This window comes from Mesoplodon bidens (genome assembly GCF_964165515.1).
Source record: "Mesoplodon bidens genome assembly, chromosome: 9".
Classification (NCBI taxonomy): domain Eukaryota; kingdom Metazoa; phylum Chordata; class Mammalia; order Artiodactyla; family Ziphiidae; genus Mesoplodon; species Mesoplodon bidens.
This window is the reverse complement of record NC_138166.1, coordinates 74,866,939-74,892,501: the sequence shown is the minus strand read 5'-3', so window position 1 is coordinate 74,892,501 and position 25,563 is coordinate 74,866,939. Positions and strand designations below refer to the sequence as shown.

General features: G+C 39.9%; 1 protein-coding gene across 3 annotated transcripts in view; it reads left to right on the top strand.

The window, feature by feature from the left end:
- CTTNBP2 (cortactin binding protein 2) overlaps positions 1-25,563 on the top strand; it is a 181,696-nt gene that overhangs the window by 28,577 nt on the left and 127,556 nt on the right. For all 3 annotated transcript variants that reach the window (XM_081244582.1, XM_081244581.1, XM_081244580.1), the window contains exon 2: positions 4,563-4,670. In XM_081244582.1, the coding sequence (XP_081100708.1) occupies positions 4,563-4,670 (108 nt within the window). The remainder of the gene's footprint in view (positions 1-4,562; positions 4,671-25,563) is intronic.

The window sequence follows — 25,563 nt, the reverse complement described above, 5'->3', positions numbered from 1 at the left end:
AAGAGTTTGAGGTTGTCTCTCCTCTTTCAAGTATATATGCCCCAAAGAAGTCTTTCTATCTGATGGCCAGACTCTGCATTAGTTTAAGCTGCCTGTGCCAGATTTTTAAAAATAGGTGTTAAGAAGTGCTTTTCCTAGAGTACTTTTCCTGGCAGACATCAAACATGACAGGCAGAGGAGTGGCCTGTGGAGCTGAAATCTACCAGTTTCTTTTTTTCCCTTTACTTTCTGAGTGCCTTGCTATCACTAAAAAATGAGATTTGGATTTTTCCCTGTTAATTAGGAAAAGCTGTTGCAGTAGTAATAAAGCTTAGTCTCTGAACATGTCTGCTTTGTTTTTTGGGGGGGTGGGGGGGCATGGGTATCATGTTTGCTTAGGTGCCTTTATGGAGATCCTAATTTTTTATGTGAGTGTGGCATTTAGATCTATATAGTCTTGTCTCTTCTTTTGAAAATTAGGTTATCAAGTTAGTCTTTTAAAATATTACATGATTTATCACAAAAAAATGAGAGGATGAGAGGAAACTTTTGTAGGTGATGGATTTGTTTATGGCATAGATTGTGGTGAAGCTTTCCTGGGTATATACTTATCTTTTTTTTTTTTTTTTTTTTTTTGCGGTACGCGGGCCTCTCACTGCTGTGGACTCTCCCGTTGCGGAGCACAGTCCCCAGATGCGCAGGCTCAGTGGCCATGGCTCACGGGCCCAACCGCTCCACAGCATGTGGGATCTTCCCGGTCCGGGGCACGAACCCGTGTCCCCTGCATCAGCAGGCGGACTCTCAACAACTGCGCCACCAGGGAAGCCCTATACTTATCTTCAAACTCATCACATTGTATACATTAAATATGTACAGCATTTCTATGTCAATTTTACCTCGAGGTGGTTTAAAAATTATACAAGTTAGAGTAATTATTTTGCTCTTAAACCAAGAAACTTTAATAATGGCATTTTCTATATCTAAGTACTTTTGTACTATAAGTGTGTCAGGTCAGATAAATGACACCTACTATGAAACAATAATAGAGTTTTTTAATGGGATTTTTGCTTCTGAGCGTCTTAATTTTCCAAAAATACCAAAATGTTTTGAATTTATTTGTAAAATACTCAGAGTCCTAAGACCTGCAACATAATTCATGTACTTTCTTTTATCCTGGTTTACCAGAATAGGGGATGAAAAGATCAAGTATTGGAGGATGACCCTTTGAAAATATTCTTATAATATTTTTATGATTGAAGGCCAGGATTAGAAGTGTCTTTAGTGAGGAAGTGGGGGTGAGACGTAGGGGAGAGAGAAGCAGGCAGACAGATGCACTCTATGTTTAAAATAATACATCACTTAATATATTTTGACGGGAGACAGATTTTTTTTAACATTCTCTGTAACATAATTTATGGTTTAGCAAGAATCCCTGTAACAGTGTTTCTTTAATGAATTTTCCTTTTTATTGACGGTGATATATTAAAAAATAGAAGTGTTGGTTGCAGGTCACATGTTGTGATGTTGATGATGATGGAACCAGGGCAAGCTCTCCTGACTCTAATGTGAATCAGAATCTTGGCAATGTCTTTCATAATTTATTAGTTTTTAAAATGGAGTGCTTTGCTTATGAAGCTTCAGGGAAACAAGGACAGTAAAATGTACAATTAATTAAAATCTTTAGAACCACCAGCAGCAGCATTAATAAAATGTTACCATCTAATGCACATAAGAATTGCAGCTAACTCTCCCATCTCAGTGGGAAAAACCAGGATAAAAGAGTCTTTCATCATAGTCAGTAAACTGAGTTTATTGGACTTGGGCTGATAGATTTTCAAAGAAATAGGCTCATAGCCAATAGCCCTCCTCCCTACATAAAACATCTGGGTGCTCTCAGCTTTAATAATAACAGTCACCTGCCTTTATTTAGCACTTCATTGACATGTTCTTTTTTTTAAATCGAAGTATAGTTGATTTACAGTGTTATGTTAATTTCTGCTATACAGCAAAGTGATTCAGTTATACATACATACATATATATGTACATATATATGTATATAAATTCTTTTGTTATATTCTTTTCCATTATGGTTTTTCATAAGATACAGAATATAGTTCTCTGAGCTATACACATACAGTAGGACCTTGTTGTTTATTCATTCTATATATAATAGCCCACATCTGCTAATCCCAAAACCTCACTCCATCCCTCCCCCAACCCACTTGCCCTTGGCAACCTCGTCTGTTCTCTGTGTCCGTGAGTCTGTTTCTGTTTCGTAGATAGGTTCATTTGTGTCATATTTTAGATTCCACATATAAATGATATCATATTGTCTTTCTCTTTCTGACTTCACTTAGTATGATGATCTCTAGTTGCATCCATGTTGCTGCAAATGGCATTTTGTCATTCTTTTTTATGGCTGAGTAGCATTCCATTGTTTGTATGTACCACATCTTTATCCATTCATCTGTCGATGGACATTTAGGTTGTTTCCATGTCTTGGCTATTGTGAATAGTGCTGCTGTGAACATGGGGGTGCATGTCATTGATAAGTTCTTGTTTAATCCTCACAAGAACTTTGTGGGATAGATGTTGGGATTTCTTTTATATAGATGAGAAAACAGACTCAGATAAGTTACAGAATGCTTCTCCAACTATCGTCTTTGGACCAGAACCACCAACAGCAACGGGAGCACACAGAAAGGCAAATTCACAGCCCCACCTCAGAATCAAACTTCAAGGAGGGAGCCCAGCAATCTGTGTTAACAGATTGTTAATCTCCAGGTGATTCTTATGCCTGGATTTGAAAAGAACTGGGTTATAAGACTTACGTGAAACAAGTATGAATGGGAGCAGAATTTAAGCCCTAGTATATTGGACTTTACTATTCACAGAACATCCATAAGTTAACCTTCCAAACAAGGGTCTCCCAGAACTATCCATCCTGTAGGCTTGCTGTAGGTTTTTTTCTTTTTTTCCATCCTTAGCCCCTGCCTTTACAAATAACTGCTCTGTTGAATGTATGTGCAAAAAGAAACAGTTTTAAGAGGAAGATCCTTTTAAAATCTTTCTTTAGAGAGCCAGCTAGCTCTGGTCTCTTTCCCCTTTATACCATCATCTTCTTCTAGAAGGTTCTTTGGAAACTGAGAAGTGACCAGTTCTGGCCATACCTGTTTGGAAGTCCCTGGAATCGTTTATAGGCTTTGCTATGTTTACTTCTGTGTCATCACAATGATAGTACGGTGTCAGATACATAGGTGCTAAACTAGTTCTCATTGGATCATTGATAGAATAGCACTGTTTTTATCTCTAGAATGTTGGCACCGTGCTGACAAATCGCAGTACTTGGTTGCAGTTTTGCCGTTTCCTGGTTGTGTGACCTGCCTGCATTATCTGACTCCTGAGTTGTCGTTTCCTAATCCGAAAAATAGAGGGGATGATATCTATCTTATAGGTTAGATTTCGTTCTTTGAGAGTTCTTTGGAAACCACTGGGTGCTAGGCAGATGCGAAGGCATGTTCGGAAACGTCCTGAAGACTGGCTTCTGAGGTCGGGTGTCCTGAGACGTTTGGGGATGAACGTGTGCTCCCCTCCCTCTGATGGTGACTGGGTTTGTCAAATGGGTCTCCACGGAAGGGAGAAGTGGGCTGTGTGCTGTAGAGAAAGCTGGGGCTGTGGACTCACCCAGGCCCGGCTGTGAGCACGCTAACCCGTCATCTCTCAGCTTCATCTATAAGATGGCTATCAGGAGACCTGCTTGTAAAAGTTGTTGTGAGGAAAGAGGGCACAGTTGGAGACAAGAGAGTTGGGAACCAGACTCGCCTGACCACAGGCCCAGATGACTACATGTGGGTGGCAGGCCAGGCCTCTTAGAAGCACACTACATGTGCGTGTGTGTGTTTGGTTGGGGGTAGCACAGAGCATGCTTCTTGTAAAGGGGCAGCTGCTACTTGGCTCTATGGCTTATTACCCTGTGGGAATGTGAATCTGGGGTTACCCGGTCATCTGAGTTTTGAGGGGAAGCCAGCGGTCTGGATCTTTGGGTGACATCTTTAGATTTTCTTAGCACTGACTGAATAAAACAAAACACTTTGTGGCCCAAGTAACACACATCTGTGGGCCAGATTTGGCTGTAGGCTGCTAGCTGGTGGCCTCTGCTGCAGAGTGTTCTATAAACATGACCCGTTATTATTGGAAGTCTTGGAATTTATAATAACCTCACAGGAGCCTTTATGTTGCGGCCCTTCGAGCAATACGTTCGTGCTCTCTTTGCTACCCTCGCAACTTCTCCCCAACACACACTGGGCCTGTTTTGATACAAACTCCAGGGACTTAAAATTTGTATTGCACAGTATAATTTGAAGAGATCCTGAAGCCAGGTGGGTAGGCAGGCTGGGAAAATAGATCTCCTTAGTGGAGATATTTGGGATATTCACACTGTGGTTTTTACCTCTCCTCCTAGAAGGTCAGACCGTGGATTGCTGCCAAACGGGGCCCCTCGGGTTTGCTGAGCCACTGGGATAAAAATGGTCCATTGCATACCTTTAGGAAGTTTTTTCATTTTTTAAAATTTGTGTTACAGAAAAAAGACTTTGATGTGGACAACCTCAGTAAATCAGAGCTTCGGATGCTCCTCAGCGTGATGGAAGGGGAGCTGGAGGCCAGAGACCTTGTCATCGAGGCCCTGCGGGTAAGAACCTTCTAGGGCCGAGTCCCATTTCTGTATCATTTTCTTTTCTCAAGTGGCCAGTGGCGAAGCTGCTGCTTCTTAATTTTTGAGTCATATAGATTTAAAATGTTACATCAGGTTAAAATGTGCCCCTTACCCCAAATACCAACCCATAACCTTGATAAGCCCAAACGCACACTGAGGTCAGATGGTCATTGAAAGGAGGGGGAATGATTCTAAACCGTTTAATTTGAGGAACTTGAGAATTAAGCTGTGTTGCTTCTGAAATCCTTTTATGTTTCCCATATGTATTTGGTTAAAGACATAAGTTCTCAGAAAATTGGTAGCTTGGTATCCTAAACATATGTGAGGCCAGTGAGGAAAAACTAAGAGAATCATTTATAAAAGAAATTGCTGATAATAGAGGTTTTTTTCCTTCCTGTATAAATTATGATTTCTTATTTTCAGAGACTTGAGTTAAAAACTAAATGTTTATATGTACATAATGTATCTTCAAATAGTTTTATTACTTTTTTCATCTGATCTTACAGTAGTTTTTAACTTTACATAATTTGCAAAGAATTATCTTCCAGTATATTAGAATACCTTAGTAAAGTTTTGTTTCCTTAAAAGTTATGTTAGAAAATTCTACATCAAGAAAGGTTAGGGCTTCCCTGGTGGCGCAATGGTTGAGAGTCCGCCTGCCGATGCAGGGGACGTGGGTTCGTGCCCCGGTCTGGGAGGATCCCACATGCCACAGAGCGGCTGGGCCTGTGAGCCATGGCCGCTGAGCCTGCGCCTCCAGAGCCTGTCGGGAGAGGCCACAACAGTGAGAGGCCTGCGTACCACACACACAAAAAAGGAAAGCTTAACTGGTCACTCCCAAGATTGCTCTTGTTTTGGTATGTGAGCCAAACTTAAGGTTTTATTTTTCTCTTTTATATTTAATACTTTGTATGTAATCAGGTGTTTCCTGACTCTTGGTCATTTGACCAAGAGGGGTATATTTATTACACAGGAAGTATGGATTTATTTTTTTCACCAGGGAATATTTCCTCAAACTTTGTCTTAGGGAGTTTATTTTAACAAGTGAAACTCTGTGGAATGTATCAATAAAAACAAGGTTGCCCCTATGGGTGCTAATATGGTGGGGAAAGAGATAACGGTGGACGGTCAGACATAATGGAGATGGTGGACATGCTGAGAATCCAGTGGGGCAAGGGGCAACAGTTCCTGAAATAATGAGTTAAGTACATTTTCACAACCTCGAAATTGGTATAGTGGGGATAATAATTATTCTTCAATCTGATGACAGAGAATGATGGCCTCAGAAAAAGTGGAGTGTGATTATACCACCTCCATGCCAGTGATGAATTGAGGGTGTTGCTTTTTGAAGGATAAGAATTGCTAAGTAGACTTGTGCACAGTTTGATAGAGGAATTCTTCCTGTTTCACTTTTGGGACATTTGCACTGTTTGCCAGTGTATATTTTCTTGAATGAACTTTGGGGGAGACAGGCTAAGGCAGTGCATCACTCAGATCTGAGACCCTCAGCCCAAGGAGAGAACAAGGCAACAGTCACCTGTGAGGCCGGTAGTGTAGCTTCTTGAGACCAAAGAGATGTGAGGGCTTCAGTTCTCCCTTAGGTATTTCTCTGTCCCTCTCTATTCACCTGTAAAAGGCATCAGCACCGTGGCATTTCCCTCTGCTCACACAAATGTTGGAGCATTTAGCAGAGTCTGTGTTTTTATGTATCACCTTAGCAACCACATGTATTTCCCATTTTTACTTAATTGTGATACTTTCAAACTTGAGCAGAGGTAAAGGCTTGCTAATGATCAGGGCTTGCCGAACTGAAAGTTTTTCATAGAATCAAAGCATGTTGGAGCTGCAAGGAGCCTTAGGTGATATTCTAGGTCAGGATTTGCATATCTGTCAGACCTAGGTTTTCATTTTCATAAAATACTTTGTATTACCCTTTTACTACGCTGAAATGAAATTATGGAAAATTGCATATGTAAGTAGGCTATGTTAAAAATAACTAATACATTGCCCTAATTGTGATAAAAAGTAACAGGAGAGTAATTTATAATAAAATATTAGGTGTTTCAACATATAACTGCTCAGGCATGACTATAGTGGAAGACATGATAAAATAGATGGCTGTTCCCACCTATTCTCATAACATTGACATGAGTGCAATTGTTGAAAAGAATCCTGATCCACACATGCCATGTCATTGACTTGGATACAGGGAGCAGATTTACTATTGGTGAGGTGATTTTTCTGAAATGGTGAATGACACTTGGTAAAGTTCCCAACAAAAGCAGACATTTACATGACAGTTGAATGGCTGAAAAATTTAGTGTTCATTAAAACTGAATTAAAACAACTTGTTTATGTGTGGAAAGAAGTTACTCTTTAGGCTCAGATAGTCATACTGAAGGCTCTAATGAAAGGAATGAGCTGAGGGACATTTGAAAATTCTGGGGACTTGGGACAGTTCCTGAATGTGTAGCAAACCCCTAGCCCTGCTCCCTAAGTGCCAGTCACTGTGAAAACTAATTGTTCTTGCTTATTTCCAAGACATCTAGGGTACTGCCCCTGTGAAGGACCACTGGCCGGTACCAGTCTCTTTTATTTATAGACTGAAATCAAACAAATAATAAGCCCAAAGAGATTGAGACTTCTCAGGTTGAAAATGTGGCATGCCAGAACTTGGCATGTTTGGAGATTCTTAAAGCCTTTCGTCCCTTTTTAAAATTGAGAATTGTGGTTGATTTGTTTAGATCATTACATTTTTAGGAGTAGGTAATAATGTCATTTTCATATACCTGTCATAGCTGTGATAGACTCACTGTGGTGATTTACTGATTGACTATTCCCTTGGGGGCATTAGTTGGAACTGGTGAAACTAGTGAAATATTTACTTGGGTCCAGATGTGTCCTTTAGTTACCTTTTCCTTTAACAGTAGAATATAATTTAGTGACTGGCTAGTGCCCCAGAAAGAAATTGGGAAGGAGAGAGAATGTGAAACTTTTATTTTTACTTCATATTATAAGATAAACTTATTCCTAAATTAAAAGTCAAAATCTAAATTAGTAAACAGTGTTCAGTTGGGAGAAGTACATTTTGTTTCAAGAATAAGTCGAAAGTACTTTCTCAGTATAGTAAAGATTTTTGAATTTAATATGTAAATTGTGATTTTTTTTTGAGATACAAGATGCCTAATTTGTGCCCTGAATTTTATTAAAATTTAGAAATGATTTGTGTTGTGAGGCATTCAAATTCTTTAGAATTTTAGAAACTTTAAAAAGGTATTTCAGACCAAGCTATTTTACTTTTTTAATCATGTTATCCTGATGCTCTTGATTGTCAGGTTACCATGAAAGTTGCATAGATCATTGAATTAATGGCCATAGACTTGTCAGGACAATCCATAAATATGATTTTGGGGGAAGGGTGTTAGGAAATTACAGTATATATTTTGGTACTTTTACTGTTTTCAGATGTTTAAGGTAAAAATATTTCTCAGTAAGTTTATGACTTTATAACAGATATAATATTCAAGACATTAATTTTCATTGGGGGGAAATTATATTTTAAAAAGAGCAATATTAATGGAAAATCTGAATTGCATAAAGCTGCTTAAATGTAATTGTTTTCATTTCATCGCATAAGAAATATTTTGTTTCTCAATGATTTCCCTCTCATTCACATAAAGTAGGAATAAATTGTTGAATGAATATATTCTATATCAAATAAAATCTAGAAAGTAGTTTGGAGTTTAATAAAGAATGTGTGCAACAAGAAGCAGCTATATTTTCTGAAAACCAAGATAGACACAGAGGCTTCTGAATCAAATTTAATCAAATGTTCAAGATATGAATATACAACTTAATCCAGAAATCATTATTTCAATGCTCAATGTTTAGTTTGTAGAATCCTCTGGCCCTCACTCCCTTTTCCCTCTTGCTACTAGTATTTTTACCAGCGTCTTACTCAAAGGGGAGACAAAGGCAGGAAGATGAAAATGCTGTAATTATAAAATTTTAAGAGTTAAAATTGTTTTAGCCTCCATTTTTACAGGGTCTAGCCCGCTATCATTAGCATGAGTTTATGTAAATATTATATCATTGAAACAATGAATTCCTTGGGCAGGTAGCTCCAGATTGGCCTTCTTTTTCCATTTGGATTAGGTAACTGAGAATTAACACTATTAACAGACCTGACAGTTCTTCGTCCTAACCAGTAGTCCCTATAGAGTGACCGTATAATCCAGATTTTCAAGTCTTATTCACACTGAAACTTTAAGAAGTTAGCCAGTTTAACATTTCCTCAGATAGAAAGCATTTGTAGCCCTTGTATCATAGGGGATATCAGATTTTAGAATTGACTTGTGCAAGCAGCTGCAACAAAGAGACCCGAAGTATAATAGATTAAATAAGTAGTTCATTTCTCACATACCATTCTGGAGATGATTGATCTCTGCTGGAGGGGCAGCTCTGTGCCAAGTGGTCTTCAGCTACCCCAGGTGGCTTATTGCTCTCCTTAGGGAATTAGCGTCCTCTGTACGGTTGAAACTTGGTCAGTGCCACCTCCACATCCCAACCTACGGTGAAGGGTGGGGGCAAGGGTGGAAATGAAGGAGAAGCAGCTTCCTGTAAGCAGCGCACACATGTGCATTGGTGAGAACTTTTGTGGACGCACCTAGCTGCATAGGAAACCGGGAAATGTCACCCGCTGGCTGGCTACAGGCTAGTGCTGTGGAGGAAGGGAGGAGCTTAGAGGACCCCTAACAACCTAATACAGCCCATTATCTTGGTGTAACGTTACCGTATACAGTGTCGTGGGATATGGCACAAGAAGATCCTTCTTTCTCCTTCCCTCAGTAAATATTTGTTAAATGCCTACTTTGTACCAGGCACAGAAAGTTTGAACTGAATGTCAGTGGAGCTTTATTACAATGCCAAGATTATTCCCATTTAGAAAATTCTTGTATCTTGACTTTATATACTTAAAATTAATTGTTCTGAGTAGCGTCATTTGGGCCTAAGTTACACTTTCTCAGGCGGTGACTCAGTATGTATTTTGCCTAGAATATCTTCCTTTCTGAAAACCTGACCTTTCCATTGGGTTCAAAACAATTCAGAAAAAAATTTTTTAACAGTTTTGTTTTAAAACAGGGTTTTTCCGCCCTCAGCACGATTGACACTTGGGGCCAGGTGTTTGTTGCTGCTGTTGTTGCAGGGAGGGGGCTATCTTCTGCACTGCAGGACGCTTTGTAGCCTCCCTGGCCTCTGTGTGCTCACTATATGCCAGCAGCACTTCCCTAGTTGTGACAGCCAAAAAGGTCTCCAGATCACCCCCATTTGGGAAACACTGCTATAAAGTAATACTGGTTAAGGAAATGCCACTTTCAAAACTATATATGCTGAAATACATGTAAGAACTTTAATGATTCAAATATATTTTATGATACAGTGATTTTCCTGTGAAATATTTTTTCTCAAAGCTAAAAATTAATCTGAAAATGCCATTTTAACAAATTTCATGACTCTTTCAAAACACGCCACATATTTAAAATTGCATTATAGTTTCCTAAGCAGAACTTAAATGTTTTTTAAAATTCAAAAACCTTTATGGCTGTATGGCTCAGTGCTGGAAACTTTACGTAGAACAAAGTCAATCTTTTTAAATAAAATGAAAGCATTAAATAGAATAATGTTTCCACTCATTTTGAAAGCAGCTGCAAGTATACTACAGAGTATTGTGAGGGTTTTCCTCATATGACTTGTCTGCTAAATAATGATAAAAGAATAACATTCTGGTTTCAGCTAAGTAAAACACGCAGGCTTTTGTATTTCAAAATTCTCCTGTGATTGCAGGCAATTGACTGACCAAACGTACCCTTTTTTGTGCTGTTTATTTTAATTAACGAATGAATTTGCTGAGCAGAGCTGAATTCGTGAAACATAAATTGTTTTCTTCCCCGTCTGCTGAGATAACGCCTTTGTTCTATGTCTAGAAAAAGGAAGAGAGTTGACCAGACCTTGTGTTTTTTCTGCAAGCAAATGAGTTTTTCATAATATACAATAGCTGATGATTTTTAAATAGCATTGTATTTGGACTAGTAGGGCAAACAGGAAATATCAATTTTGATTTTTCGGAGAGACTTTATTTTCCCTGTTGAACATTTGCTATTAGTGAAGGAAAAAAATAGAAGAATATCAGGCAAAATACTGCTTTCTTTTTAATATTAGGGGTAGGGAATGAAGAGGTACAAACTATTAGGTATAAAATAAGCTACAAGGATATATTGTACAACACAACAGGGGATATAGTCAACATTTTGTAATAACTATAAATGGAGTATAACCTTTAAAAATTGTGAATCACTGTATCGTACTTATAGAATATTGTACAGCAACGGCACTTCAATAAAAAAATATATAAATGGAATCATATGGTAAAAAAAAGTGAAGGTAATGATGCCATGAAAGCAAAGCGTTTATCACCACCATTTAATACGCAACTGACGTCACTCAAGTAACATTTTCTTCCTGATTATTAATAAATCAGTAGGATATCTGTGAGAACAAACTAAAGATGAAGATTTCCCAGCTCAGTGATGTACCATTTGATCCACACTGGGTGCAGGATAGGTTCAGGGTTACAAATGGTATGAAACCAGGTATGTACTTTTGTACACTTTGAAGATTATCATAATTTGTGGGATTGTCAGTTCAGTTAACCGTTACTTTAGAATTAGTTCCCTGTGATCTGAAAATAAAAGGTGTTCCTTCGAGGCATTCTGTTAATATTTCAGCCATCTCATCTTAACCCTCAGTGGCTAAGCTACAAGTCATGGGTTCTTGTGGGAATTTCCTTTGCCACATATGTGACTAATTCTATCTTGATTATAAGAAGAAACAAGGGTCTAAAGCAGTACCCAAAGTTCTACCCTCCTTCTCTTTGGTTGTGGTTACTTTGGGAAGAAAAGAGGTTTCAGGTTCTGCTTTTCAGTTTTCTGAGTCAAAATATAAATAGTTATTGAACAAATAAGAAAGGAAAGGCTATATCCCATATTTCAAATGTAGTTGGACAGGGTGGGAAAAGGTGAGGGGATCCAGCATCCATTTCTTCAGCAGATGTTTATTGTCTTCAGACATGTCCTGGGCTTCGAGGGTCGTGACCAAGGGGTATGCTTTCTTTCTCATGGATCTTAGAGTCTAGTGGGAGAGATTGACATTAAACCAATAAACACAATATCTAAGTACAAATTATGATTATGAAAGAAAAGGAAAGAATGTTACGAGATTCAGGGTAGCTTATATTGGGTCAGAAAAGACTTCCCTGTGGAAGTGCCGCTCCCTGAGACTTGAAGGAGGGATATCCTGAGCCCAGTTGGAAGAAGGGTGTTGAGGCAAAGGGAGCGGCACATTCAAAGGCCCTTGGAGAGGAAGGAGCTTGATACTTGATAGGAACTTCAGGAAATCAGAGAGCAAGCAAGAGTGGCACAAGATCAGATGCAGATGGTGGCTGGGGCCAGACCATGCTGGAGGGTGAAGGCTGTGGAAAGGCTGGATTTCATCCTACATCAGGTGGTCAGCTGTTGATGTGTTTAAGCTGGAGAATCCCAGTGATTTGATGTGCTGTTAAAGTCACCTTTTAAGAAAATGCAAAATTATAGTGTTTTCTATTTTTTGTATCAGAAGTTTATTAAATGTAAATATTTTTAGCTTATCACCACTTTCAAGGGAAAAATTACAAAGAACACCCTAGCTGCTGGGCAGACAAAAGTTTGTAGGAGAGCCATAGTAAAGAGGTAGAATGTCACAGTGGTTGTCTTAGAAATGAATATCTCAGATGCTTCCAAATATTGCCCTTGAAGAGGGCATGGAAAATGTGCTTCCTCATCACTTTTGTCACCTAGCAATGAACAGTGGTTTTCTTCAAACGGTTATGATGAGCTGATTATGGTTTTTAGTTAAGGTCTTGTGTACCTAAGATAAGATTGATAAGGTAAATCCTCCACTTGAAATTTTTTGAAAGGCAAAATTCTCTCTTCAGTAGTATTTTTTTCCCCAATCCAGTTCTCCTCAGTTCAGCTTAGATTTTTAAATTAAATGAATTTTTTTGGTTAAAAGACCTCTTCTTTCATAACTTAGGTCTTTAGAAATTTACAGTAATCTTATCTGTTATAAAATCGAATTCCTTTTCAGCTTTTTCACAGAGGGTTGGGAAAAGTAGCAGAAGATTGCTTCACGTAGTGCTAAAGATGAGATGGCAAGAATGTAAAATACATTTCAACGCGGTCGGAATTTGTTCTGCTCCAGGACATCTATGTTGGCCTATTTTAAGTGGACCATTACAGGGCTTATGCTCACATAATTACCCCTTACAAAAATAAAATGCTAAAGCCGACAAGCTCTCCAGCAGCCCCGACCCCTTCTCTTGACATTCTTCCATGGAAAATAGACCGTGGACAGAGTCTTCTCTTGGTGTCAGGCACTGCACTAGGCACCTTACCTGTATTAAAGTGGAGTTGCATCTCCTGTGGGCATTAGGTTTTAATGGCTAAAATAATGCAGATAGTAAGCCCTTGGGAAGCTCTTAACTTACCAGTAAAGTACATGAGACATAGTTTTGTATATACAAGCCTGAGTAGTAATTTTTATGCACAGCATAGGTTGATTCTCACCAAGTTAGAAGGAAAGGACCATCTGTGTACTGGTGTCTGGGCATTGCAGCTCTCCTCCCTTTAACGAAGACTCTAAATCCCTAGGTAAATGGGGTTGGGTGGGTGCTTTAGTAGCACATCTCTCTGGCCTTAATGCAAAGTCATAGGTTTGTCTGAATTCTAAGGATTAAACAAGGTAATATGCTATCAGCACCTAGCAAAGGATCTGGCACATAATAGGTGCTTGAAAAAAGTATTTGCATTTGAATCTCAATCTGTGTTGGTAGAAAATATTTTCCCCTGCACTTTCTCCTCCTCCTCACACTTTGAAAGTTATAGGACAGACCTTGGTCACCTATTTCCTATCTAATAAAGTGAGCATTGCTTCTTATTTCTTAGGGTAGAACTCTCACTCCTCAAGTCAGAATTGGCCAGATGGAAACTAACGCTAATCTAGGCTACTAATTTATCCTTGCAGCCCCTAAGGCAGGCAGGAAAATAAGCAGTGGTAGGAAATCAGATGGATATTTTGAAGGATCAGACCACAGGCTGAAAAGAGGTAGAGTCAGCATCATTTCTGGGGGCTCCTGTGGTGGCTGTATGGGTCCTGAGTGAAGAGAAATGACTTGTCAGGTATTGCCCAGATAACGTTTTCTAAAGTAAAATTATCCCCTGCCAAAAGAGGGCTTAGCAATATTGGAAATTCCTAAAGTGTTTTGGGAATAGGATAATACGTACTGTTAATTATTTTTAAAAGTGACGTTTTAAGTGTATAGAAATGGTGGGATAACAGTTAGACCTATGAACCATTATAAATACTTATCCTGCAGCTTGTCAGTCTGTTTCCCACATCTTCATATTTAGGCAACATACTCTTTTTTATGTTAAATCTTTGATTTTCGGTGGCATTGCTTTAAACTTGGCATGAATCATTCTGTTTACAGCCACCTTTGTTCGTGGCCATCTAAAAGTGAAGAGGAGGGAGATGGCTCAGTCCTTTCAAACTATCGTGTGATATCACTTATAGGTGATCGATCTAAAAATGGATACAAATGAACTAACTTACAAAACAGAAACAGAATCACAGATTTAGAAAACAAACTTATGGCTACCAAAGGGGAAAGGTGGGAGGGGGTGAGGCATAAACCAGGAGGTGGAAATTAGCAGGCATACCCTTCCATAGAGAAAATAGGTAATCGATAAGGAACTACTGTATAGCACATAGAACTCGACTCAACACACTGTCATCACCGGAAGAGAATATAAGACTGGTAAGAGTCTGAAAAAGAATATATAGATGTCTCTCTCTGTAAGTGAATCAAGGGGATGTACACCAGAAAGAAACACAGCATTGTAAATCAGCTATACTCCACTATAAAAATAAATTACAAAAAAAAAATCCTTTCAAACTAAAACAATTTCTTTTCTACAACCTCCTTCCTTCACCCCATGATTGTGGTCTAGGCAGTAGGCAAATTGAAATCAGAAAAAGGGTCAATTCCATTTGACTCATGCTTCCAAGGAATCCTGAGGTTTGCTGCAGTTTCCAGCAGGCAGAATTTGGAGCAGGACATGGGGATGGAATGGAACTTAACATTATTGAGTTTTTATTATGTGCTGGGCACTTCACATACATTATCTCCTGTCATCTGTATGAAATCGCTTAATCAGTTATAGTTGCCCAGTTTAGGAATAGAGAAACAGCCTCTGAGAATCAATAAGCCATTTTCTCTGACTCCTAACCTTGGCTCTCACCATGCCTCTGCTTCAAAGGAAACATTAATGACACTAATCATTTTCCTAGAGCTGGAAGTTGTCATTCTTGGAATCTTTATCTTACTTTAAATGCTGTGAATTCCCAGAACATTTCCCACACACCTGTAGTCAATTGTAAATATCAAAAGCTGCACAGAAATTGAAACTACACAGAAATTGTTGTTGCGAAGTCTTCTGTTTAATCAAGTGCTGTTCCCTCACAACTGACTGCAGGTAATTATAAACAGAAGTAAATGCGGCAAGACTTCTAAGATCTTATTGAATGGCAATTATGAAAATATAGAAGAGCATCATTGATTTTTTTTGAAATGTTTTCTTCTTCTCACTAATTATCACACCAAGTACAGAAAAGTTCTGTAATAAGGATATTCTTATCTTCTGGAGCATGTGTGAATGCTGCATGACCCAGATTTAAGGCAATGGAGATTTCTGAAACAGACAAAGATGCAGTAGCTAAGGAACTGCTAATTCTATCCTGATATCTTCCCGCATTTCAGTCATTGTTAAGTCTGTCTCTTGTGGTTACATTTCATTTTTTGATTTTTTTTTTTCTCTATTTGATCAACTTGTTTTTCTTTTTTCATTTGCATCTGAAAAAAATGGCAGGAGGTAAATTGAGCCTTTAAATAGGAATTTAGTTTGGTTTCCATGAAAGGCTGTTGTACTGATTTCCTTGAGTAATATAATCCTTTGATTTTTTTTTCCAATTAATAGAAGTTGCAGGGAATTCATGAGGATGGGTTATGTAGCCAGGTATTGATAGGTTCACTACCAGTGAAGAGTGTAATATTCTTAATAACTAATATATTAAAATACAGATGTATCATTGTCCCTGTTAAAAAGTTTAGATTTCCTTTCACAAAGGCTAAATCAACAGCATCTAATAGTTTTAGATTTATTTTAAATAAACCTCTAAATAATCCCTAAAAATTAGAATTGACAATGATTTTCTTTTCTTTTTTTTTTTTTGTGGTACACGGGCCTCTCACAGTTGCGGCCTCTCCCGTTGCAGAGCACAGGCTCCGGACGCGCAGGCTCAGCAGCCATGGCTCACAGGCCCGGCCGCCCCGCGGCACGTGGGATCCTCCCAGACCGGGGCACGAACCCGCGTCCCCTGCATCGGCAGGCGGACTCTCAACCACTGCACCACCAGGGAAGCCCTGACAATGATTTTCTATTAATGTCTCTCTCTCCATAAGTGCCTGGGGTAAAATCTTTCATAGACATTCTGAAAAGTGCATTGGGCTTCCTTCTGTAGTGTCTTGACAAAATAGTGAGACCTCACTGGTGGAGTTCAGAAGAAACCTTCCATCATCTCTGCTTGGTTAGATCCATGCATTTTGTGCCTGTTTGGGGAATGGTTATACGATGGGAGTTTGGTTTGAAGGAATGGTAGGTCGGACAATTAATGGAAGGACGTCAGAAACCCTTAACGGGAATTGTTAATATGTTAACTTCTTAATAAGTTTAAATGTCAAACAGTTGCCTATTGAGATTAACTGTAGGCTCTGAGGTAGGAAAGGATATGATAAATGCAGTGTCTAAGGGACATTATGTTAACCACTTTTGGAAGTAGATTGACAGAAAGAGGGAGAGAAGTTATCTGAGGAAGCAATTACAATTGATATTTATTAAAGTATGGGTTCTGTAAAACTCTGAATTTTAGGTTATGGCTCTAAATGTAGCTGAAATGCTGTTGAGTATTAAAGGGACTTGAATAGATGGAGAAGAGATTGAATAAAAAAAACTCTTCCAGCATAATAGAGCATTATTTTCTAACTTGTGACAGCAACCAGTTATTTCTAAAGCAATTTCAGTGTCAGGGTATAAACCTTTTTTTTTTTTTAAATAAGGATATTGTGTTTATGCCCCATGTGAATCGTACTTAAGTAATTCAGGCATCAACTCCAGTTCTCCCAGTAGCCTCTTTAGTGCTAGTCTTTCAACACTCATCCAACAAATATTTATTGAGTGTATTCTGTCATGCCTTGTGCTGGACACTGGAAGGAGTGTAAACTAGCCAGTTCTGTACTCATGGAATTTATTGTCTAGGAAAGGAGAGTAACCTTGATTAACAAGTCCTGTTTGTGGTAAGTGTAGCAAAAGAGAGGTACTAGGCACTGATTATGTACCATAACTGTTATTTTTCTAAGACCCGTTATAGAAGGTCATGTAAAAATAGGGTCAGAGTAAGAATACTAATAACTTAGCAAAATATTAACATCTGTAATATATTAAATAAAAGGAAAATAACCATGTTTCTCTGGTTTGGTCCCTATCTACTATGTGTCCCTAGATTTTGTGCAACTCCCTATGAGAAGTTGTTTCGCTTTGTGTATCAGCTGCTATCCTCGGTCTCCTGCTCTTTCCTTAGATGCAGATGGTGACCTCATGAATTTCTTGCCTTTCAAAGTGGATGTTAGTCTCCCCTATATAGCATTCATTGGGTTACTTGAGTTTACAAAGCAGTACTGCTACTTCTACTGCTTACTTTATAGAGGGTTTTTTTTTTTTAAAGCTCCCTTTATATTTATTGAAGCCTCAGTTCCTTAGGGTTCTGCCACAACTTTAGTGGGCATTAGGGGAGATGAGGACTAAGATTGTGTTTTTCTTAGGTTAAATTGAATTCTTTCCCGGGGAGTTCTGTGTTTACTCACAAAGAGAGGTCCCTTGGGAGGATTTTCCCTCTAGAAGTGTCTGAATCTTGTGATCAGTACCTTAGAAGGTCCTAACCTATGATCCTCTCTGCTAGAGAGGAGAAAGGATGCAAAGATAATAACATGTTCCTGCTTTGTCATCTCTTGCTGTGTTACAAACCTCCCAGAGACGTAATGGTTTTAAAGAACAACAATCATTTATTTTGCTCACATGTCTGCAGTTGAGGCTGGGCTTTCTAGGGACAGCTCGCCATCTGCGCCTCACGTGGCAATGGGAGTAGGGTAGAGGGGTGGCTGGAGGATCTACTTCAAGACGCCTCCCTCATGTGCTCGCTGCCTGCTGGGAGATCAGTGGAGACTGTGGGCTGGGGGCTTGGGTTCCTCTCCATGGGCTGCTTGGGCTTTCTCGTCACAAGGTGGCTAGAATCCATCAGTGAACATCCTAGGAGACAGGAAATAGAATCTTGTAGTGCCTTAAAGTTTGGGTCACAAAGTCACCTTCCATTATATTCTGTCAAGCAGTCACAGGAATCAGATTCAAGGGGAAGAGACATAGACCTGACCACCTGGGAGGAGTGTCAAAGAATTTGGGGATAATGTTTCAAAAACTCCAGAAAAGTGATACTTACTGAGCCCTATCTGCCAGAAGTACTATTTAGGACTTGATGTAGATCATCTCATTTACTCCTCAGCTGTCTCCCTTGAAGGAGATGTATTGTTATCTCACTTTAAGGCTCGTGGTTAAGAAATGTGTTCTGTGTCACACAGCTGATAAGTGTGGAGCCAAAACTTGGACCCAGGCCTTTCTGACTCTAAGTGCATCTTCCTAACCACTCTCCTGTATAATGTAGTGGAAGAGAGCTGTGCAATGGCTACTAATTATAATGCAAGGCAGGCTTGTATATTGGCATAAAGCATAAATGAAGGAGTTTTAATGAAGATGGATGGCTTCTGGGAAGAGGTGGCATTCCAGGAGTCCTTTGGAGAATGATTAATTTCTAGAGCAATTAATAATTAGAGCAATGAGAAGTGGGTATGAGTCAGACAGCAAGAGCACAGAATGTGTGTGTGCTCTGGGCAGAGTGAGGAGGTGGGGGGGCCTGGAGCACAGGCTATGGACTGATGTAGTAGGAGCTGGGACAGGCTCTGTCAAGGAGGTTCTGAAGGCCAAGCTGAAACATCTGTGTGACTAATAGGATAGACAGGGCAGCGTCCCTGAAGATTTTCAAGCAGGGAAATGGACTGACCCTGAGGCATTGGTTTTCTTTTTTTTTTTTTTAATACATTTATTTATTTATTTTTGGCTGCATTGGGTCTTTGTTGCTGCACGTGGGCTTTCTCTAGTTGTGGCGAGTGGAGGCCACTCTTCGTTGTGGTGCGTGGGCTACCCATTGCGGTGGCTTCTCTTGTTGAGCACGGGCTCTAGGCACGCAGGCTTCAGTAGCTGTGGCACGTAGGCTCAGTAGTTGTGGCTTACGGGCTGTAGAGCACAGGCTCGGTAGTTGTGGCGCACGGGCTTAGTTGCTCCACAGCATGTGGGATCTTCCCAGACCAGGTCTCAAACCCATGTCCCCTGCATTGGCAGGTGGATTCTTAACCACTGCGCCACCAAGGAAGCCCCCAAGGCATTGGTTTTCAAAGTGTGCTTTCCAGGCCAGCAGCATCTGCATCACCTAGGAACTTGTTAGAAAAGTTATTGTGTTAATCGAAAAAGTCAGACAGAGAAAGACAAATACCAAATGATTTCACTCATATGTGGAATCTAAAACAAATGAGCAAACAAAAGAAAAACCTCATAGATACAGAGACCAGGTTGGTGGTTACCAGAGGGGAAGAGGAAGGGCATTGGTGGGTGGGCAGAATGGGCGAAGGGGGTCAACCATATGTTGGTGGGTAACAACTAGATTTGTGGTGGTGATCACACTATGATGTAGACAGATGTTGAATTATAATGCTGTACACCTGAAGCTTATATAAAAAAGACATGCAAATATTTAGCCCTGCACCATAGACCAACTGACTCAGAAACTTTGGGCGTGGAACAAGGTATATCCTCTGGTCTCACAAGCCCTTCAGGTGATTGATTAGTGTTCAAGTTTTAGAACCACTGATCTAAGGGGTGGGTGGGCACTCACTGTAAAGCAGGTATGTTTTATGTAACATAACATCAGGGTGCACTTAAATCCCTGGTGCTGATTAAAATCCCTGAAAGCTGGAAAGGCTTTCTGCTCAGTAAGCAGAATGGCCAGCACATTGGTGGCTACTGCTGATTCTAGTTGTAAAGAGATTTTGATGAGAAAAAGACAGCCAATGGCCGGTCTCAGGACAGCTTCTCCAAAAGCCGCCATCAAATGACTCAGCCCAGAGATGTTCTCAAAGAAGCTGTGGGAATCATGCTAAAGGAGCTTTTGTGAATTGTTGGACTAAAGTAAAACACATTATCAAGATATTAAGAACTGTGTGTAAAAAATGGATATTCTGGGCTTCCCTGGTGGCGCAGTGGTTGAGAATCCGCCTGACGATGCAGGGGACACGGGTTCGTGCCCCGGTCTGGGAAGATCCCACATGCCGCGGAGCAGCTGGGCCCGTGAACCATGGCCGCTGAGCCTGCGCGTCCGGAGCCTGTGCTCCACAACAGGAGAGGCCACAGCAGTGAGAGGCCCGCGTACCGCAGAAAAAAAAAAAAAAAGGATATTCTGTTACGGTCAATGTGATTGTTTTATTTACTCCTTATACCCCTGACTGTTCCACAGACGAAGTGAGGTGGCTTACAAGAATAAAAACAGCAAGATGGAAAAACAGAAGTATGTAAAAATCAAGATTAGGGGTTAAAGCAGGAACACACAAGCCTTGTAGTTATAAGACTCTTTCTTCTAATGAAATCTTTCTTGGGGGCCCAGTACATAAAACAGAAGCTGAGCCGCTGAGTTGAAGCAGAAGTTGGGGTTCTGTGCTTCCTGATGGGAAAAATAAAACAGTAATGGGCAAGTTACATGATTTGTGTTGTTCATAAGGAAAACTGCCATGGCGATTACTTCCTCAGGGAAGGCAGACTCTTGGTTACTGAGGTCGAAAATTTCTGTAGTGCCTCTTCAGATGGGAGGTGTCTTCAACAGTGTCCGCATAAAGTGTGATAGCTGGGTGTAAATGACTGCTTTTGCCAACCGTCCAGAGACGTAAGTGAGAGGCAGGATGCTTAGGTGAGGTAGCCAGGGTGGAAGTGAAGGGCGTTGGGTGGTGGGAGTGGGGCAGGGCAGCAGGGGGTTAATGCACAGCTTCCCCGGGGGTTTGCTGTGAAGGAGGCAGTCAGTAGACCCTCTAAATAAGCAGATGGGCTGTGTCACCTTCAAACCATTTGCCAGTGTGATCTCATATCATTTGCTGCTGTTCCTTGTTTAATCAGTTCATGTACACGTTTTTCAGACTGAACAAGTCATTTATATTCAAATATGGTTAGGCAAAGCAGTAGCTCTAAAAATTTGAACATGGGACAAAAAAGTGTGAGAACGGTTTATATCGGTGCTTCCAAAAGAAAAGGAGAATTGATGTTAAATAATTATGGCTTATAACATTTTCTAAGAATGTCTGATTACTGCCTGTAACAAACATTTTTGTGTCACAAATTTATGAATGTCCTTTGTAGTTTACTGTTCATTGACATTAAGCACCGTATGTACCACATTATAGCACTGTAATAATTTCACTAAATATTTCCTCTAATCAGCTGACTTCAGTTTGGAAGTCCATCAGTTTGACAACTTATCAGTTTTCCACATGCTTGGTTTTGGACTTTCCAGTTCCCTTTCTTGTACTTTTGATGCTTTGAAGACCAGTTTGTGCCACATTTTTTTCCAGCACACCTCAAATGGTTTAAAATGTTACAAGCACTTTGGTAACCCTGCAGTCTAGGATTTCGTTACTCATTTATTTTCTTCCTGCCAGTGGATTGTGTATGGATTTTTACAGGGCCTTGTTGCTACTCTCTGCTGTGTCTCCAAATGGATAGTATGTTTTCAAATTGAACTAACCAAGTATAACTGTTGGTAAATATTCACTATCATTTTTGCTTCATAGCAAGTTAGGCTACCTTACCTGAACTGAACTAACTACTGTACCCTGACTAAAAATGAGAGTATTTTTAGTGAGACGAAGAAGCTAGCTTTTAAATCTTGACATTTTTAACAAAGGAGTGAAGATTCCCCAATAGGAATAATAATGGAGCAGCTTTTAAACATTTTTATTAGTAAAAATAATTATGAGAATTGGAAGTTTATACCAGCTTTGTAAAATGTAACAATTTACAGGCTATTCAAATGTCTCTTCATTAATCATTGTCCTAACTGTATAGATAACATTGTGTGATATTTTAAAGTCACAGTTTTTGTTTTGTTTTTGTTTTGTATATGATCTATAGGACCCATATGGGATTAGTCTTTCTCTATGACAGTTTTCCTCACTAATAAGTGAGTTTTAACTCACTTTAACTAGAAAGTTATACTACTTTTTCTTAATAGAAGCATATATCATTTGATAAATTCTGACTTTAAAGTTCATCCATAATCTTATCCCCATAACATACCTGTAGCTAGGTTATTCAACACAGTTTTATATTCTCCATTTTTATCCAACATTTTCAAATTTTTTAGTCTTTCCTAGTGCTCATCATTTATAGCCTTTTAAACTGTACCGTATTTCATAGGCTTGAAGAAGTAAAACCTAATTATTCCTCTATATTCTCTCATCTGCAGTTTTTCTTTTAGTGGTGGGCAGGGATGATTTTCAAAATGTTTAATAACACTACAGAGGCACGAGTGAATCAAGAATGCCTAACTAAGTAGGACACATGACATCCGTTACACCATCTTATGCATACTGGCTGAACAAGAGCCTTCGTGATGGGTGTCTTTTGGAAATGTTTTAGCTTGGAAAGGCTTCCACGGAGATGTGTAGTCCAATCAAGTGCATTTCCTGTAAAAATCTGTCATTGTAATGCGTCTTGGTAACACCTGTTAATGATTTTAGGATGACCTATTCATATAAACTAAAACCTGTAGTTTAATTGGGTGCACTTTTAAATGACATAATTTACAAAGAATTTTAAGTTATGCTGTTTAAAATAGCATGTATATTTTCCGAATTATTAAAGCAATACATGTTCTTTGTAGAATACCTTTAAAAGGCACAAAAAAGGAAACTTTATCATCATTCAGAAGTAACCATTTTTCTCTGCATTAATGAGCCTACATAGTATATATCTCTCAAAATAGGATCATGCTCTACATAATAATTTGTTTAACCTGTTTGTTTTCTCAGTATACTGTGAACATGTCACTAGATATTTATCAACATTGTGGTTTTTAACCACGGTATATTTGATGAAACCTCAATTGCCGGAAATCTCCGTACCCAATTTAGATTACGTGAGGTATCACCACAATTCCTCCTCTGCAGATCCCCCCAGTTCCCTCCTCTCAGTTTGCCCCATTCACTTGGCAAAAAAACCCCAATGCTTGCTAAGTTCAACTCTCTGCCTACCTCATGTTCACACCCATAGGGTAGTACAGGCTGGAGAAAGACCATCCCACCTTGCTGACTGGACTCGCTTTAAATTCATGACCATATGTGCCTCTCGTTGGCCCTTGGTTCTGGTTGGCAGTGATAGCACATTTCTTAGTGCTTTACTCGCCTGTTCCCCTAGATTCTTTTACACTTTCTTCTTCTGAGACCTTTCTTTCTTTCTTTCTTTTTTTTTGCGGTACGCGGGCCTCTCACTGTTGGGGCCTCTCCCGTTGCGGAGCACAGGCTCCGGACGTGTAGGCTCAGGGGCCATGGCTCACGGGCCCAGCCGCTCCGCGGCATGTGGGATCTTCCCGGACCGGGGCACGAACCCGTGTCCCCTGCACCGGCAGGCGGACTCTCAACCACTGCGCCACCAGGGAAGCCCCTGAGACCTTTCTTTAGCACCTCCTCCCTTTGCTTCATTCTCAGCTGCTTTCAATTTCACTGAGAGCATAGAAGCAATCAGAAGGAACTTTCATCCTCTTTCACCATCACATCGACCAACTCACAGGCATCTGTACCCACATACTCATTTTTCCTCCTCGCACTGTGGAAAGACTACCCATGTTCCTGGCTCAGGTTCAGCTGGCCCATGTGCACCCAGTTCTGTGCCTTCTCAAATATTCAGGGAAACCTCCTCAGCAGTTATCCCCATCCTTCTGTGTCATCAAATCTTTCCTCAGATTGGCCCTGCCTCCCACTGTTGCTTCATTTCTTTCTGCCATGTTACAGCAAAACTCCTTGACATAGTTGCCTACCAGCTGATGCCATTACTTTTCTTCCACTCTCCCTTGGACTTACTCTCATCAGGCTTTTCCTAGCGCTATCCCTTCCAAAAGTCAACCCCATTTTGTACTTGCCAGGAAACAAAAAAGAGAAATCAAAACAAACCAAAACACAACTTTGGGGTAAGACTTGGTTCCTCTTTTTCTTTTACACTTTTCCTATCCAGTCTTTGTAAATCTTGTTGGCTCTAACGGTACGTACAACCTAACTGTTTCTCCCATCTCCACCGACACTTCTCTGTATTAGTTTCCAGCCAGAGTGCTCCTGTTAAAACAGGAGTCAGATCATGTCATCCTTCAGCTCACATCCGTTTAGTGGCCACCTTCCCTCTGAGTCAAAGGCCAAGGCCTTTCAGTGGCCTCAGGACTGCGTGATGCGCAGCCCCCTGCCCCAATCTCATAGTCCCTTTTCCCTCTTCCTCTGCAGCTCTGCCGGCCCCCTTGCCTGTTCCGCCTTGGAGCTTCTGCATTTGTTTTCTCTGCCTAGAAAGCTCTTCTGAATGGACCTGTGGCCTCCTTCCCTTGCCTTTGAAGGTCTTTGCTGAAATGTCATCCATCCTGTTTATATTGCCACCCTGTCCACATCGCATGTGGTCCCCTTCCTCCTTTCTTCCTTTATTTGGGTCCATTACACATATTACTGTTTGAGATGCTATATATTACTTGTTTGTTTTCATTTTCCGACTAGAACACAAGCTCGAGGGCAGGGATTTTGTTTTGCTTCACTGTTTTATGGTGCCTGGCTCGATAAATATTTGTTGAATGAATTGATTTAGATGGACTCCAAATTTCCCCTGTGAAATAAACATGTACTTTTATATCAGAGAGGTTAGATTAATGAATATTGTATAGAAATGGGTGTATCCTGTTTTTACTTTTTTCATGTCATACAGAAATACTCATTTTTTGATTTTAGGTTTATACATTTTTTTGCTCTTTTCTTTTTCCATAGGTAATAGAGCCATTGGGGAGGACAGTTTTTATGTATTGCTGTGTTCTGGGGTGTTACTTGAGTTTGCATTTCTAGGGAGCCTGGATTACTTTCCTATATTTCATGGTGTCTTCTCCCCACCCCCTCTTCACTCTGTGGTATATAGAGATTAGTGGTTAGTGTGGTACCATGAAGCCTGCAAGAGCACTTGAGAAATTGTGCTCTGATCAGGTGTCCCTTTTCCCCTGATCACCAAGCCAGGGGAGCTGTTGGTTCTTTTATTTATTCTGTGCATGTAGCATTCCTGCCATTTGCTGTTCTGGTTGTGATTCTAATGGCAGCTACTTCTAAATTGTTACTGTTCTGTTTTTTTCTCTTTTATTCCTTGATTTTCTATTCTTTTGTACTCTATCATTTTTTAACCATCATGCCGGAAAAAGTGATCTTTTATCTGACCGCACCAGTTAGTGTCTGTATGTGGCATATAATCATGTATTCATCAAGCCTTTTTTTTTTTTTTTT